The sequence below is a fragment of the Fonsecaea nubica genome (assembly GCF_001646965.1).
Source record: "Fonsecaea nubica strain CBS 269.64 chromosome Unknown Scaff146, whole genome shotgun sequence".
Taxonomy (NCBI): domain Eukaryota; kingdom Fungi; phylum Ascomycota; class Eurotiomycetes; order Chaetothyriales; family Herpotrichiellaceae; genus Fonsecaea; species Fonsecaea nubica.
This window is the reverse complement of record NW_019173819.1, coordinates 1-15,833: the sequence shown is the minus strand read 5'-3', so window position 1 is coordinate 15,833 and position 15,833 is coordinate 1. Positions and strand designations below refer to the sequence as shown.

At 52.7% G+C, this 15,833-nt stretch overlaps 3 protein-coding genes across 3 annotated transcripts; all 3 read right to left on the bottom strand.

Moving 5' to 3' along the window:
- Nucleotides 1-314: 314 nt before the first annotated feature.
- Nucleotides 315-1,670, bottom strand: AYO20_11316 (hypothetical protein; the record flags this gene model as incomplete). The annotated part of the gene is made up of 3 exons (XM_022649568.1): nucleotides 315-1,071; nucleotides 1,132-1,513; nucleotides 1,613-1,670. The coding sequence occupies 3 exons, from the start codon at nucleotides 1,668-1,670 to the stop codon at nucleotides 315-317; spliced, it is 1,197 nt and encodes a 398-aa protein (XP_022494448.1).
- Nucleotides 1,671-2,619: 949 nt separating this feature from the next.
- Nucleotides 2,620-3,723, bottom strand: AYO20_11315 (hypothetical protein; the record flags this gene model as incomplete). Its single annotated transcript, XM_022649567.1, has 1 exon — nucleotides 2,620-3,723. One exon carries the CDS (start codon nucleotides 3,721-3,723, stop codon nucleotides 2,620-2,622), a length of 1,104 nt encoding a protein of 367 aa, XP_022494447.1.
- Nucleotides 3,724-4,304: 581 nt separating this feature from the next.
- AYO20_11314 (hypothetical protein) lies at nucleotides 4,305-7,334 on the bottom strand (the record flags this gene model as incomplete). The annotated part of the gene is made up of 1 exon (XM_022649566.1): nucleotides 4,305-7,334. One exon carries the CDS (start codon nucleotides 7,332-7,334, stop codon nucleotides 4,305-4,307), a length of 3,030 nt encoding a protein of 1,009 aa, XP_022494446.1.
- Nucleotides 7,335-15,833: the final 8,499 nt, after the last annotated feature.

The following is a 15,833-nucleotide window of genomic DNA, read 5'->3' as shown; positions in this document are numbered from 1 at the left end:
CGGGTGGGTCGTTGGATCATGGAGTCATTTGTGATTCATTGATTATAGACTGGATCATTGGTTCGTGGAATCATGGTTCTCGTTCTCGTTCTCGTTCTCGTTCTCGTTCTTGTTCTTGTTTTCGTGCTCGTTCGTTCACTTTTTGGTCGTTAAAATTCGTAGATGTGTCGTGCGTGCCCCGTACTCAGGTAGACCGTGGGTGTGCAAAAGACTAGGCCAGTCTGGATAGGCGTCGGTGATGGAATGCCCTCTTCTCTGTCGGTTTACATGGATAGGACAACTTCTTCGCTTCACAATGGTGTTTTTTTCCTGCATCATCCCCGCTTTGACTGGACTTGGATTCTATCCGTCGTGGTCCGTAACAAAGTCGAGAGCGCATTTCGACTGTCCCAGTTGCGGATTGTCCAGACTTCAACCTCTTGCCCATCCACCATCTGGCGGCTTGACTTCAGCGGTTCGCCCACGGCAGCCTCTTCCGCCTCGTTGAGCCAGTCGCTCCAAGCTGGTGTCTTGGGAGCCCAGCCAGCTTCCTTGACCCAATTGCTGGTCCCTGTCACTGCAATAGCCTTCCACAGCGCCTCGGTGTACGTGGGCGAATAGTTGTCGACTTTGGCGTTTCGTGGTGGCGTTCCCCCACGCACTTCGATGTGCTCCACCTCCAGGCGGGAGAGGTCCCAATGCTGAGCAGGAGGCAAGGCGGCGCCGACCCAGTAGAAGATATTGATGAGCATATAGGAGCCCGCAAAGGCCGTCTGGGTCTGGATCTTGGCGTTGGCCAACGAAATCACCCCGCCCATGAGCAACAAGGTCGAAATGAGCGAAAGTCCTCGATAGATGGCCGTGCTTTTCACCGAGTAGATGCAACGCTCACTGGGGTTGAAGTAGAGATACCGCGCCGTTCGCTCCTCGCAGGTCACCACAATAAAGGCGCCTTGAGGGTACTTGATGACCACGTCGCCGGGCGGTGAGTGAGGATCGGGTTTGGGGTCATTGGGTGTGGGTGACCACTTGTTGGCGATGCCCGTCACGGTGCTTAGGGAGGACAGCAACACGGTCGCCAGCAACGACATCCTAGACAATGGCGATTTAGCACAGTATCCCTTGTATTCCGGAACCGTGGTAAAGATTCACCCGTCTTCATAGTATATGGAAAGCGCTAGCAGGGCACCGCTCATGGCCGCCCCCAGAAATACCAGCCAGGCCAATGGACCAAACCTCTTGATAGACGGACGGGGTTTGTCGTTCTCTCTTACTCGAACACAAGTGACGGTGTTGGGACGCAACTTGTCACCGCGGTGCAAGGCATGGGCCACATGGTGGATGTCTTCCCCGGTGTTACCTGAGTGGACTCCAATGACATTGGCTCCCGCGGTGGTCTCTAACTTTTCGGGGCGAGAAGGTCGGATGAAGATCTGAGGCGCAGGGAGGAGGCGGGGAACGTATATGAGGTAGCTCAAGGTAGCTACTTGGGCGATGGTCTCGACGGAACCTTCTCCGAGGATGGCAAGGAAACCTGCCTCTGGTGCTTAGCAACTTCTGCTTGGGAAGTAGATGGTTGGAAGAGCCCCGGGACAAAGGGTCGGTGTGCCTACGATCAAGTGCCCCGACTTACCGACGATGTCGAGCTGAAACCCCTGGTTATCGCTGAAATACTGGTCGATGAACTTCATCCTGGCTCACTTTCGGCAGGAAAAAGCAAACAGCTGGATTGCAGCGAAGCATTGGGTTGTGGCAAAATAACAATGATAGTCGGTGAACGTCCAAAGAAAACAGAGACGGCGTTTCGAAAGCCAGAGAAAGCATCAGACCGCAGGAGCCGATAGCACCAGCATTGTGGCCCCCTCTAGAAAATACAATACAATACCCTTAGCTCGATCCCAGCCACGCAAACCGGGCCTTGTGATAGAGGGGAGAAATGTGTTTGGATCGAAGGAAGTTTTTGGTGGCAGGAAGAACTAGTCAAGTCAGCCATGCTGCAGCCAAGCAACTGCTGAGCTGAGCTGAGGGTTTCCCCGCCATTCTCGCCATTAACTCCATGAGGTGTACGAGGTACCGAGTATTACTAGTACGACGAGTATAAAAGGATGAGTGGATTGGCTTGCGATGGTAGGAGAGAAATACAACCATAACTGCTTTATAAAGTCGTCCTCAAATTTTAAGAGCCTATCAGTCTAATGGGGGGACTAGGGACGAGGCTTGGACCTCGTATTGACTGGCAAGGCTGGCCAAGTCGGCGATCAGTGGCTTGTGCTATACCGACACTGACTAAGTAAATCCACAAGTCTCAAGTCCATATGCCTGGGTATGCAAGACCCTAATCCGTCCCAATTGGTGTTTTGGCGTAGTGAAATCTCTGTCGAGAAAGACCTCGGGCCTCACAGCATTCAGAGTGATTGTGTATGCGATATCGAGATTCGATGGGCAAGGGTTCCAGCCTGGTTAGGCTCGAGGCGGACTTTGGTTGTGCTTGTATCGACGCCGCGACGGCCACATCCCAGTCGCCGTTGGCATTTCCAGCATCAGTCTCATGTTGCGAGTTCTGAGCACGAAACATAGAGATACCCCCGATTGTGAAACATGACGAGTCTTGCCCACCAAAAAAACCTGCCCCGCTCGTGCTCACGAATGTTTCGCCGCCCAATCATCCGGCAGTCGAAACCCGGGTGGCAGAACATACTGTCCACGACAATGGCCAGGACTCGAGCAGCCGTCCAGATCACACCGACCGTACAAGCGACAGTAGCATTCGTAAGCGGGCGGGCATGCCAAAGAATTGAGTTGCTTTAGGTCAACGTGGGCAGATGCATCCCGCGGCATGAACAGGATGTGCCATATATATGACAAGATCCGGCCAGCAATCCGGTCGTCAGGATGGGCCGCCCTCTCTCCTTCATCCAGAAGCCACTGTCGAAGAGCAACATACTCGTCACGGGAATGTTGCCACATTCGCTCGCGGGAAACGACAAACTGCGCGCAGCACTGCGACCGAATGGCATCCGTACGACCCAGAGACAATCTAGTGGAGCTCATCTTTCCATCTGTCCCCTGCCCACCGAACAGGTCCACGATCGCCCGTGGCAGTGCACTATCCGATGCCAAACGCAGGTTCCACGGCTCCAGCACAGAGCGTGCCAATGTTTCCAGGCTGCCCTGTGGCGGAGCTTCAGTTGGTGAGCATGTGCTGGCGCTCCAGTCGCAACGCAGGTTGTGGTATCCCAACGGAGCGAGGGCAGCCGAAACGTTCAAGGACGCCAGGAGGGCAGCATTGTCATAATCAGGGGCGTCATTGTGCCATGCCCAGCGTGAGCCGTGAACAAAGACGGCGCCAGCCGCGGGGAGGCGTTCATAATTGTCGATCAGGAAGGTGAGGTATGCCATGGCTTCGTGACCCCGGTTCGCTGGCACTTGGAGATGCCATGAGGTCACGTCTTGCAGGTCGGTCCTGTACACACACAGGTGGTAAACGGCTGCCAGGGTGTCAAGCCATGAAGGGTCCTCTGCGCCAACTCTCGCCACTACTAGGGTCGGTTTAGAGTCCTCTTCCAAGCCGGGACAGCTGCCGCGAGGCTCAGGCAGGGTGGAGGAGGAGGTCTTGTAGTGGATTCGAGACCACGCGAAGGTCTTGGTAGTCGATGTCCAATCATGGTTGACGTAGATGATGAGGAACAGGACTGTCCAGAACAAGATGGCGTTGACAATAAGACTGCGCGTCGTCCGTCGCATTGGAAAGGATATTGAAATACCACAACTTCCACAATGTAATATCACATCATGGCCATCTATGGGCGTGGAAATGGTATGGTAGAACTATGGTGGCCGCCGCAGCCGCGAGGAGCCGAGCAGCTTGTGGTAGAGCGGCATCAGTTTATTCCCAAAAAGCTGCTTACGCAAAAGCCTGAATTGTCATTCCCAGTTGAATTCCCACCAAAGGATGGACTATTGGTATTCCAACACTCACACGGCCTTCGTGTTATCCCCATCCCCCTGATCTATATGATAACGATGATGATGATGTTGTTACACAAGAACAATAACCTTGATCACTAGTAATAATAAAAACAAAACAAAACAAAAGAGCCTCCCTCCTCCTCCTCCCTGAATTTGTCAATAATAGCGACAGGAAAGAAATGTCCGTTGCCAGACGGGTTGTCAGTCTATTGTGTGTCATCAGGTCATATATGCTTTTTGGGTATCTCTTGTCAAAATCAAACTCCCGCGCCGTTGTTGTGGACCGTTGATACAAAAGTATGCTTGTTGCATTTGCAAGTTCCCCCTTTTTTGTTGGTTTTTTTTTTTTTTTCTTCTCACTTTTTGCCCACTTTCTCCTCAATCTCACGGTTGGACCGTCGGCCCGCGTCCACTTCTTCGACACTGGACCCGCGCTCTCTCCCTCGGTCGCTCGACAGTCCGCGTGAAAGGAAGCCTCGAAGCACGTTGGGGCGGGGAGTCCGCTCGGTGACGTCTTGCAATGACCAGGGCATCAGCTTGGGCTCCTGCTTGGCAATCTTGCAGAAGAGAGTGGAAAAGATAAACTCTTCCCCTTGTCCGTTAAACAACGGGAGGTGTCGATATCCTTTCTGCAGGCTGTCGAGCTTGGCAGTGAATGCAGCCAGTTGCTTGACTCCTTTGCCCGTGTACCTCCCGTCGTCCGAGTTCAAGACGATGAATCGGACAAAGACAAGCTCCGGGTATTTAGTCTCCAGGGAAAGTTCAATGTTTTCCCCAAACTGAGGGTTGTAACCATTGCCAAACCTAATCTGCGTTTGTCGACGGTAGGGTGATCCAATGCCATGGTAGCCGTTGGAGTAGGTCTCAGTGCCACCGGAGCCGTTCGCAATTCCTCGAGCTCGGTCCTCCGCACTAAACATTTGCACCTCAATGTACGGATTCAAGGGCGTTTCTTTGCCCATGTTCGCCGCTCGAGGCAGCTGCTGAGCGGAAATCACCTGGACCGAGAACCTGATCCTATAGCGAGGCAGTTTCACCCGATGCTCAAAATCTCCAGGTTTGGTCCGAGGCTTGCGGAGATAGTCTGGCTTCAACACGTAGCCATACGCATCCGTCCCAGCGGCAAACATTGCCTGGTTCATTTGCATATGAGCATCAAATGTCTGCCAGTTCAAGGCAACCATTTGGACACCCCTCCTCCAGAAGGTGTTGGGGTCAAAGTTGGACGACTGGAATCTCAGAGTCTTGGGATAGACCCGACATAAGTAATGAAGATTGTGGTCTTCAAAGAGAGCTTTCTGCTCTGCCGAGCGACAGAGCTCGATAGCTCTGTTTTCGTTGAGCGAGAAGATATGGTTGTATTGTTGGAAACGAAGATCTTTGGCATCGCGGAGCGTGTAACCTTTCATGTACACGCCGAGAGCAGACAACTGGGAGCCGACCTTGCTTAGCTTCGGGGCACGGCGCTGACCTTCTCCAGTCGAAGGGGAGGTGGGTGGGACATCACTCTCCTCGTCCGCACTGCTTCCGCTGGTTGCCGTGACCGATCGGTCAGTGGGAGAATAGATGGTCTCTGGTGGTGTAACCAATGCCGGATTTGAGACACAGGGTACCTTCGGGAGAACCCAGTTTGTTGGTTGGGCACCGAGCCTGTTAGGAGAACTTGCGCTCCGATCTCGATGCGAGGGGGCCGCACGTCGCGAGGCCGTGAGATCAGCGTGAAGCTCGGTAGACTTGACTTTGATGAGGATTTTGTACTTGAGGTCTTCAGGCGAAGGTAGTTGTGCGTCGAAACCAGGCAAGGGATGAAGGAGTAGTCGCTCTCCAAACACGTCATTCATGATCTGCACCATTTTGGCTTGTTGCTCGGCATCACAATGAACCTCGAGAGAAATGATCACCGGGTAAGGGCTGACATCAAAAGCGCATCTTTGGATGGCATTGACGCAGTCCGAGAAGAGTACAGAAGTCGTCCTGGTACGACCGTGGGTCACTCTCGGGTTGCCGTCTTGACCGTTCCAGCAGTCAATTTCCACGCAGCGGCATCCGTGTCGCAGCGCGGTGAGATATGTTTCGGCTGAAGCAGTGCCTCCCACTTGCCAACCGGTGAGATATGTATTGTGCGAACTTGAAATGAAGTATTCGCCCAAAGGTCGATCAAATTTAGGGGTAGAAGGTTCGGGGACGGAATAGACATGGCAATCCTTGGAGACAATGAATGACGCAAAAGCGTTAGCATCAATGAGACCAGCTCTTTGCATAGATGGATCCTCTGGAAAAGACATGGCTACCAAGTCGTTGATCTTTTCTTCCCAGACACTCGGGTCCGAGAGAGAAGCGAGATCGATGCCTTGATAGCGTTTAAGGAAGTGAATAAATTGAGACCTCGTTACGCCCCTGGCATGACTACCTCTCACATCGTCGAAGATCTTCCTGATGTCGCTTCTTTCGCGAAGACGTCTCAGGAAGTCTCTGAATTGAGGGTAGTCCAAGAGGTCTGACTTGTTGACGTCGACTGAATGGAAATGTTCCTCCAGCTCCCTCTCGGGAATGTGGATGTGGAGTTTACGACAAAGCACCTGTATGGTGGGAAGGTCAAGACCGTCGGCTTTGGCGGTGTTGTTCTTAACCGTTCGCTTTGCCATTTCGTTGTCCCAGTGAGCTCTCACAACCGATTCACGCTCGGTAGAGCCAACCATGCTGGTCATCAGCTCCTCTCGGTGCTTCGCCAGGCTCTCCAACGTCTCGACCCATAGTCGGAGGTCCCGGTGATTACGAGCAACGAGGTGCAATGACTTGACTTGCTTGGCCGAATCCGATGTGGTATAGTTGATGGTGAAACATAGTTCCGGGTCGACAGCCTCACCACGGAGCTGTGACTGGAAGCTCGCAGCTTCCTCACCACTTCGGATGCTCTTGATGTTGTCGATATGGAAGACTTTGGTGGTAACAGCGCCCTTCCATGAGACACGTGAACCCTCGACATCCATGAAGAATAATTTCTCTTGCTTTTTATTCTTGGTGATCTTGGTCAGTGGGCAGCCTGCCACCAAGTGCTCAGGGACGGACGGAGCTTGGCCCTCGGGACTTGTGTCTATCAATGTTGTGGGCTCGCTTGAAATGCTCATCGTATCACCATACAGGCCCAACCCCGGCGGTAGATCCAAAGGCAGAGCATCCAAGGACGGTGACTCGACAGAGTATCCATTTGCAATGGCGTTCTTGCTGTCGCTGCGACGCCTAGTGATAGGGCCTGTGCTTTCATCTCGACGGGAATGCGCGGAGGATGAAGCCTTTCTCCTCAGAGTCTGTCGAGCAGAGGATACCCCCTCTTTGGCACTTTGGGAGAGCTTGCGCATGATTCCCACAGGCTTAGGACCTGCCATGGGTTCTTTTGGCGGCGGAAACGCATGAGAAGAGACGAGGCTCTCTCCCAGCTCAAGTGGAACAGGGGTCCCAAGGTGAGGTGGATGGTAGATTGAATGTGACACCAAAGGAGAGGATTGTATCGAGCTGATATACGGGCTTTGGGTCATGGAGGAAGCACTGTGTGCGGAGGCTGGAGCAGCGGAGGATAGATGAAGGGCCGTGTTCACTCTCTGGCTGGAGGGCATGCGAGCCAAGGCACGCGGCTGAGGCGACGGTGAGTTGTCGCGGCTCCTGAGCGCCCTGGCTGAGGGCGAGGGATTGGCGGAGATCATGGCGCAAAACAAAGGGCCAAAGGATGGAAAAATGGGGTTCTCTTTTCTTTTCTCTTTTCAAAATGAAGCTCAGATTCGAGATTGACAATGTCGGGGAGTCCAGCTCTGTCTATAACGTTTTGACGGCTTCATTATGCTGTCTTGTGTGCGGTGGGAGATCCGGATCAATGCCACCGAACTTGTCGAGAACTTTAGCGCAGTAGCACTCAACAGCCCTGGACAAAGGCCATGTGGGCGCACGCCTAATGGTGGTGGTCGTGTAGCGGCTCTCCGGATTTGTGTTGGTGCAGCTGCAATGCAAGGCCCGAGTAACAGGGGGTCCAGACGCAAGTACAACGCGTTGGCGTATGGTAGCAATTGTCAGATCGGAGGTGCGCAAGGCGTCGAGAGGTCAACGCTGGCCTTGCAGGCGTCGGGGACTAGGGGGGGAGGTGTAAGAGAGAGGCTTGCAGTCTTGTTTTTCGCCGGCTCAGCAGGCGCAATGCAGCAGTCGATGAGATGAGAGCTGCACCTGGTAAGAAGGACGTAGGGCGCGGTCAGATGGCCGGTCAGCTCGGGTGGACAAGAGGACGTTCAGCCAGCCAGGTATAGAGAAGGCAGAGTGTCACGGCCGTCGACTTGATAGGGTGGCTTTGTGTCTTCTGGAGGGTTGTTTCGCAAGGGGGGTTGGTGAGAAGTATGAGCGGACTCGTGAACAAAGGAAGGGACGAGGCAGACGCAACAAGTAGCAATTCTGCTCCTAATTGGGGATGATACAGCAGTAATTAAATTATTTTCCGTGCACAGCACAGCAGGAGGAGCAAGTGGTCGGGGTGGTCAGTGGTCAATGGTCAAATGGAGGAGAAAAATGAGTCAAGGGAGTGTGTATGGGACGGTCGTGTTTGCAAGGCCAGATGCGAGAGAGGGAAATGGGATAGGGCGGAGAAATGAGGATGAAATGAGGAATAATGCACGAATGATGAATTTTAGTGTGCAGGTGTGGGAGTCTGGGAGATGGGAGTGGATCGCAGCTAGCAACATTTAGCGCACTAAGGACCTCAAGCCGTGGGATATGTGGCTCGCCGCTCGATGGAACCAGCATCAGGGCATTCCCACGTTTCCTGTTCCTCGACAGGGCCCCTTTTTAGGAAGCCTGGGCATCTAGGCGGGTAAGGGAGGGGGGCAGTGTATTAAGGTGTAATTGACCCGGTAATGATTGGTAATACGGTTAGAGACTGGGGGGAGCCATGTCACAGCTAGGTGAGGAGCAGGTAGATGTCATAGCTGGCACTCCCAATTCCTGGGCTACCCCCATCCGGTACCTGATCACAACTCCTACCGGCACCTTAAGGCACCTACGATAGGGACCCAACAAGGAGTGGCTCCCTGACCTCATCCTGTTCTCCAGGATTGCTTCCTCCCTGTTCTCCTGTTCTATTTCGAGTGACTAGAGTGCATTAGGTACTCGTATCTACATTTCTCGTACTCGTACAAACTACAATATTATTATGATTATTATTATTTTGTCTCCGAGAACATCTGACTTAACCTTTAGTACGAGTAACTGATAGGAAAAGCGTGAGAAAAGAAAAGAAACACGAGAAAAGAGATTTTCTTCCCTTTCCCCTCCCTTTGTGACGCGGCCCCCTTGCTTCCTTTTTGGATGCTTGGATGCTTCCTTCCTTCCTCCGCTCCTCCCTTTTTGATCCCTAGCCTTCTAGAGATGCTTCTGGGCTTCCCCCTCCCAGTAAGGCACCAAGCACACCCCAACAGCCACCGCCCAACGCGGGTCTCTTTCACAACGTTTCTGCCTCTTTCTTCGCCTCCACTTCTCGCTTGGTTAAACTGGGATAGGTTGGTACAGCGAGTAGTTGACAGGGGCAAAAGCCTCGATGCTTTGCTTGCTTCCAAGGTTCTCAACTCATCTCTTCCCGATTTTTCGCCATGTTTTTTGCCCTCGCTGCACTTACACCCATGCAATCGCTTCCCTTGGCCCTTGATCCCAGAAGGAAGAAAAAGATTAATTCACTATCCATCTATTCGTACTACAAGCATACCACTGCTACTACCAGACCACCAACGACAACATACTTTTAGGACATTGCTACGTTTCCGTCTTCTCCCCCTGGCCCCCTGTCTACTCTGGGGCCCCATTTCATAATTCTGCTCTTTCCTCCAACCTCGCTTCACTGATCCATATTTTCCCTCGCCTCTCCCAGGGTTTGACTTGTTTGCCATCTCAATCACGACAGAACCTTCCACTCATGCCCGGTCTTGGCTTCTCCAAGCAGAAATGTGCCTGCGCCCATGTCCGCCTATTCCTGCGGCTCCCCCTTTTTCACTTGCAAGTCCTAGCTCACTTTAACGCTGACCCAAGTCATTGTCGTCTTCGGTATCGAGCCCCCCCACAAATCATCATTCCGGTTCTGTCCGTCACATCTGTACAAGTATAGTAAAAAATGGTCCCATTCAACGGGCGATGGCCTAGGGGCGAGGTCAATGGTAGTGAGGTCGGATGGGTATTCGAGGACACAACGGGTGATATGGGGCACGTGCAAGCTACCAGATGGGAAGCCCAATGGTGCAATCTGGTGCCATGGCCAATTCAGCTGACGGCATGACCTTCTGCAACAACGCTTTCTGGGTCAAACGGCATCTGAACGGTAGACACAACTGAGTAGTGCACGTCAAAAGCCTCGCCTCACCACTCCGCTGACCTGTTCTGCTGCAGAGGACCGAATCTGGTCGTCTCAATTGTGTCCGCTGACGATGCATCCCCCTCCACATGCCCACACGCAGACACGAACTCATGAACCAGCAAAAGGACCGGTCCTTACGCATTCAAGAATCGCGCATCTGCAACCCGCCTGTCGCATCGTGCCGACCAGCTGCGGCTTGGGTCGCTCGTAACTAGAGCCCTTTGGACCGAGCTCGATCAAGAGAGCAAGATTTGACATGCATGGAATGGCGATTTACTGCACTGCGCCGCATACGTGGCAGATGCCATCTCCAATCTTTCTCGGATCCTCTGCTGCAGCTGCAAGTCAATGGCCCGCAAACCCCCACACTCATGACCACCGCTTGGACCAGATTACAATCTGGTGTTCGCTCCTCGCAACCGCTAGAATGTGCCCGCGTGTGCTGCTAGTTGTTGTCCTTGTCGTCGTGCACCGCACACGCTCTCTCCATCGAGCCTAGAGTGGCCGAAAGGCACACAGGCGAAGGCCGTGGGATAACAGAAAATTCTCGGTCTGACACAAGGATATATCCATCTCTGAGGCCCTGACATGCCTGAGTAGGAAGACTGCGACAGTCTGACAAGGGACGCCTGTTTTTGGACGGCTCGACGGCACTGGAACAATTGCACCCTATCCAGTAGTAAGCGGGGACCATCTTCGCTGGCAGTTTTCAGAGTAGATCATGCTGTCCTCCACGAGTAGTTTGTCCTGCATGTCATATGTACAGCTGACTTAATATGAAAACTGCTGGTGCTGAACTTGAATGGAAGCTCTCTCGTACCACTTCGATGGACCTTATTTGCTGGAGATGGTCAATTTTCAAGGGGGTGGTAGTGGTGGTGGCTCGAACTGATGTCAGACTCGGATACTAGGTTGGTAGGTATGTGATGGTGAAGGGCAGAAAATCTGTTTGAAATGACAGGTAATGGCGTATCCAAGAACCAACCCGTTGGGCCTCGCTAGCCCGCGCTAGGCATCCAGCATCCGTCCGGGCAGCCAACTTGATTGAATTTCCCCCCCTTCCACCAACACCGCCTCCCAAAGTCCACATACCCACAAGCCCCGACAGAGTCCGGGTTTCGGTCGACAAAACAACCACCTGTACCTACAGAGTACTATATTCCTTCCAATGCGACAGCGGCACGTCCTAGTTCTGTCCACGTTGCTTTCGGCCCCAGAAGATCGTCTCGGTCAGGCGTAAACAAGAAGTCCTCCTCCCCACCTCCCATGGACTCGTCTCCTCTGAGCCACCTCCGTCGGGCGCAGCGACGAGGTTGCGAGATGAGATGGGTACCTCGTACAGACACCCTTGATCCAACCAAGAGCAGCCAAAATGCGTGGCCCTTTAGCAAGCTGCCAACCCTGCCATTTCGAGCAAAGACCAAGCGTTCCGGGCGCGAAAAAATTGGGTACGACTCCGGCTTCTCCTCCCTGAGTTTGTCTGGCGCTGGTTAAACCTCCATACTCGGTACTTGTCTCTGCCTGCCCTGAGCCTTCCTAGCCCCCCTTTCTCCGCAATGCCGGCGAAGGAAAACGACCTGTACCTGTTTCAGAAAAAGGCACAAGAGGTGGCAGCCAGGCCGATAACCGGATCGAGGGTGGATCGAATTGACGTCGTGCCCCCTCGCTTGTCGGGTAGGTCGGCCGCCCTCACTGGCCGGGAGATAAGACCAGAGCAGCAGCTCCCTGATGAGGAGACGCACCCCGGATTTAGCCACGCCTCCATCACATCATTTGTCTTGTGAACCCAAACGCCCTAGAGCCTCGGCCGGACAGGGTGCCTTGCCTTGTTCCAGGTGTTCTGTGACGTGGGGGCGCACCCAGGTCCGGGCGACCAGGATTCCCTTTTGACCCTCATCATTGGCCCTTCGTTGGCCTCAATTGGCTGGGTACCACGGCCAAATACCAAAAGCCCTTCTTGTTTTCAGCTCGCTGCCGCCCAAGAACTAGTAGGTAGCACCAATACTCTGCAGCGAAGCTTCGACGCCTTCCTCTGGACCTCGCTTCCGCGCTCCGGCCGTTTCGACCTGCACCTGGATGGAAATGGGCGTTACGCGCAGAGGTCAAATCAGGAATGGGCAGCATCATCTCCCAGGGTTTTGCGCCTTGACGAGAGGCTGGAATACTTTTCCATCCGCAAACCTCTGTTGTTCATTTGCGAAAGCGACTCTTCGCTGTCACACCGCCCCGACATGCATCTTTCCACTTATTGCGTGTCCTAGCGATTTTCGAATTGTATTATTGGGCTTGCAACTTGAACGATCCGTCACGAGACCAATTAGTTCGATGATTCCAAGGAATTTCCTCCCGTTTCGGACGAATCAGATAATAGGGCAATAGCAAAATAACCCTCTGCTTGCATTGCATCCATCGCTTTGGGGGAGGGATTCGCGACTGTGCGCTGGCAAGCTCTCTTTTTGCAGCCTGTGTTGGTACTCTGTCCCCCACTAGTAAGCGCTGTGGGATGTATACCTCATACGGAGTCCTCGGTTCCAATCATTCGCGCTGGGCCTTTACAGAGAACGAGTCAACCTCGCGTACCGACGTTGTGGAGATATCCAAACTTCCTTCGGAGATGACTTATTGCGCAGACAAGGCACTCGTGACCTTCATATGCGACCATCAATTCCTGGTTGAGAGATTGACACGTCACGGTCAGCAGCAGGAGGTTGGTTTTGAATCAATCACTCTGAGCAGGGGTAAATTTCCGGCCAGGCAAAGGCGATTCCCGGAGTCAAGAATCGCCAGGGGGAAAAAGTACTACGCGCTGGTGATAGCCCTCCAGCCTGTGATGACAATCCCGAGGCCAAAGCGATACGATTCGTGAAAAGGTACGGATTTGGAGTTGGATCAAACAGGCTCACACTCTCCACCTTGTCTTTTGTTTCTTCTCCCTGTCTGCCTTTGTCGACCATGGCGCTCCGGATTATCCGACTTGGTGGGGCTGGAGATTCCAAGTCATGACGATGGCACTAGACAATGTGCCTCTGGAACTGTACGAATTGGCTTTTGTGTGACGACGACGTTATTTTGCGCCATTCCTGTCCTCTTTTCCCGCCTCAAGGGCCAATTGATTGGTGTTCGCAAGCTCGGCCATAGCGGGCAGTGACCTCCAGCTACGATTTCCCCTTCGATTCACACAGCCTTCGACCTTGCCAATCCATTGTGTCCACCAAAACCTGGAAATCCGAATCATCATGCCAGTTTCGGGCGGACTTCGCAGGAAGATTGACCACTGGCAATATCCACCCTCGAGACACTGGTTCAGCTTCTGGTTCCCATTCCCACATTGACACCACTCTTGCAGGAAAATAGAAACCCCGGCAACTTCAAGGATGATCCAATGAATATACCTCGTACTCAAGCAGCAGCAGCACTTGCTATGTGGGTATCCCGCTCACCTGATAGACAACAGGGTCTGCCCTTGGGATGATCGGGGTCCGCAAGCTTGGGTCGAAAGCTGAAACACGAGAAATTTGTTTGACTGCGGAGAATCTCAGCCCCGATCCCGAGGTTGCTATATTAATTATCTCTTGCAAACTAAAAGTCCAAGATAAGGTTATCCTCCGACAGCGATCGCTTTTGCGAAAGGGGTTGTCGCTTCCTCTATTCCCTGCAGGACGAGATCAATCTCAAACCCCCACATCAGGGATGAAGTGCGGCCATGCTCGCCGAGGACGCACTCGTCCAAGCAACACGGGGCTCACCAGGGTCCCTTGACGTTAGAATGAGCAGCACGGCGAGGAAGCGCAGCCTGAAACTCCTGGGACTTTTCCTAACACAAGCCTAGTACAAGTAATGGGACAGAACGCCCACAAATCGCGTCCAGCTTCCTGTCACGACCTGACTCTGCCTACGCATCGACTACCAAGCCTCGATATTGGACAGTCAACAGGGTCGTACCCTGGTGTTCCAGAAATGTTCGCCATGTCTCGCCACCACAGTTCGCGTTGGTTGTGATGAGCTGAGGGTACAAAGTCCCCACCGCAATCTTTCATTCACCGTCTATCATTACTGTTATGCACCAGAGAATGATCGTCCATCCGAAGACGGACAATTTCCAGCGTTCAGCTGGACGAAGGTATTGATCAACCTTATTGACCAAGGGACAAGGGGAACATCTTTCAGAGGATGGTCGCTCTCTCTGTCGCTCTTTCATTCATTTGGGTTTGCGTTCTGGGGAAGCCATCCAATAGACGTCCGATCTCAAATCTTTTCCACATCGCTGCAGGTACGGTTGTGCTTGATGAGTGAGGCAGTCTGCAAGGGTAGGTACCTCCGATTCGACCAGCTACTCGATCACCCGCATATCCATTCATTTCTGCATGCATGCAAACAAACGAGCGCGAAGCGTGTGCGAGACCGAAATCCTATCGGGGATTAACTTTGGCTCCTTTCGTTTTCAGCTAAACTCCAATGGTGGCGAGCGTGCCTCTAGATTCGGATGTACCTATATACTTCCGAAGTATGTTTGTTGGTTTGCGGGGAAAGGTTTTCTGGACGGTGGACCAACCAACGTCGTGTTTATGCAAACATTCAAGCTGAACCAGAAAGTCCGAACGGCTGACTGATTGGTTTCCATCGAAGGCCCTACACTTTGTTGAGCAAAAGCGAGAACAAACCTCCATCTAACTCTCGGCCAATCCGAGACCTACGTAAGATACCCCATCACAGATTTGCATTTTTTCCCTTTCGTTTTCGTCCACCGTTCTGTCCTAGTGCGAGCGTCGCAGGTTCACTCATCTGCAAATCGGCATACCCGGTATGTCTCCCAGGACCGAAGCGGCCGCTCTCCATCCACTCGAAACGGACTCGAAGAGGAAAGCCACGCGGAATATCAAGCCCAGAGCCAAACAAAAACAAAGCATAAAAACAAAGTGGCATAGAGGGAGGGTAATGGATGGGCAAACCAAGACAAGGCAAGTCAGGCAGGGAGAGTGAGAGAGTGCGAGGCCGGAGAGAGAAGGACAACGCAACGCAGCAAAAGCAGAGAAGAGAGCTGAGCAGACTAGACTCTCTTTGAATTGCCATTGCCATTGCCATTGCCACTCTATTGCAATAAGTGTACAGTTACGTGGACTGGTGAATAGGTAGGGATTTAGGTAAATAAGTCAGTATTGAATCAGGCTTCAACCTCCTTTCACCAAAGTGTTGTTGCCATGCCATACACATAACATGATCATGATCATGATGTCCAGCAGAAGAGGGGAGAGAGAGAGAGAGAGGGTGGCGACATACAACATACGACATACTATATACTCGGACATAAGAAGAGCGCGCGCACACAAACACAAACCAACAACACACCAAACAACTGTATCTCAAACACACCACACGATGCACCAAGACTACTCCGTGTAAAAGTCCGGGGTGCACGTGACACTAAAAAAAACAAAAAACTCTCTATCAAACGGTAACAAACAAAGATGGATAGAGTCAGATGTAGACACTGTTCACGAACTCACAA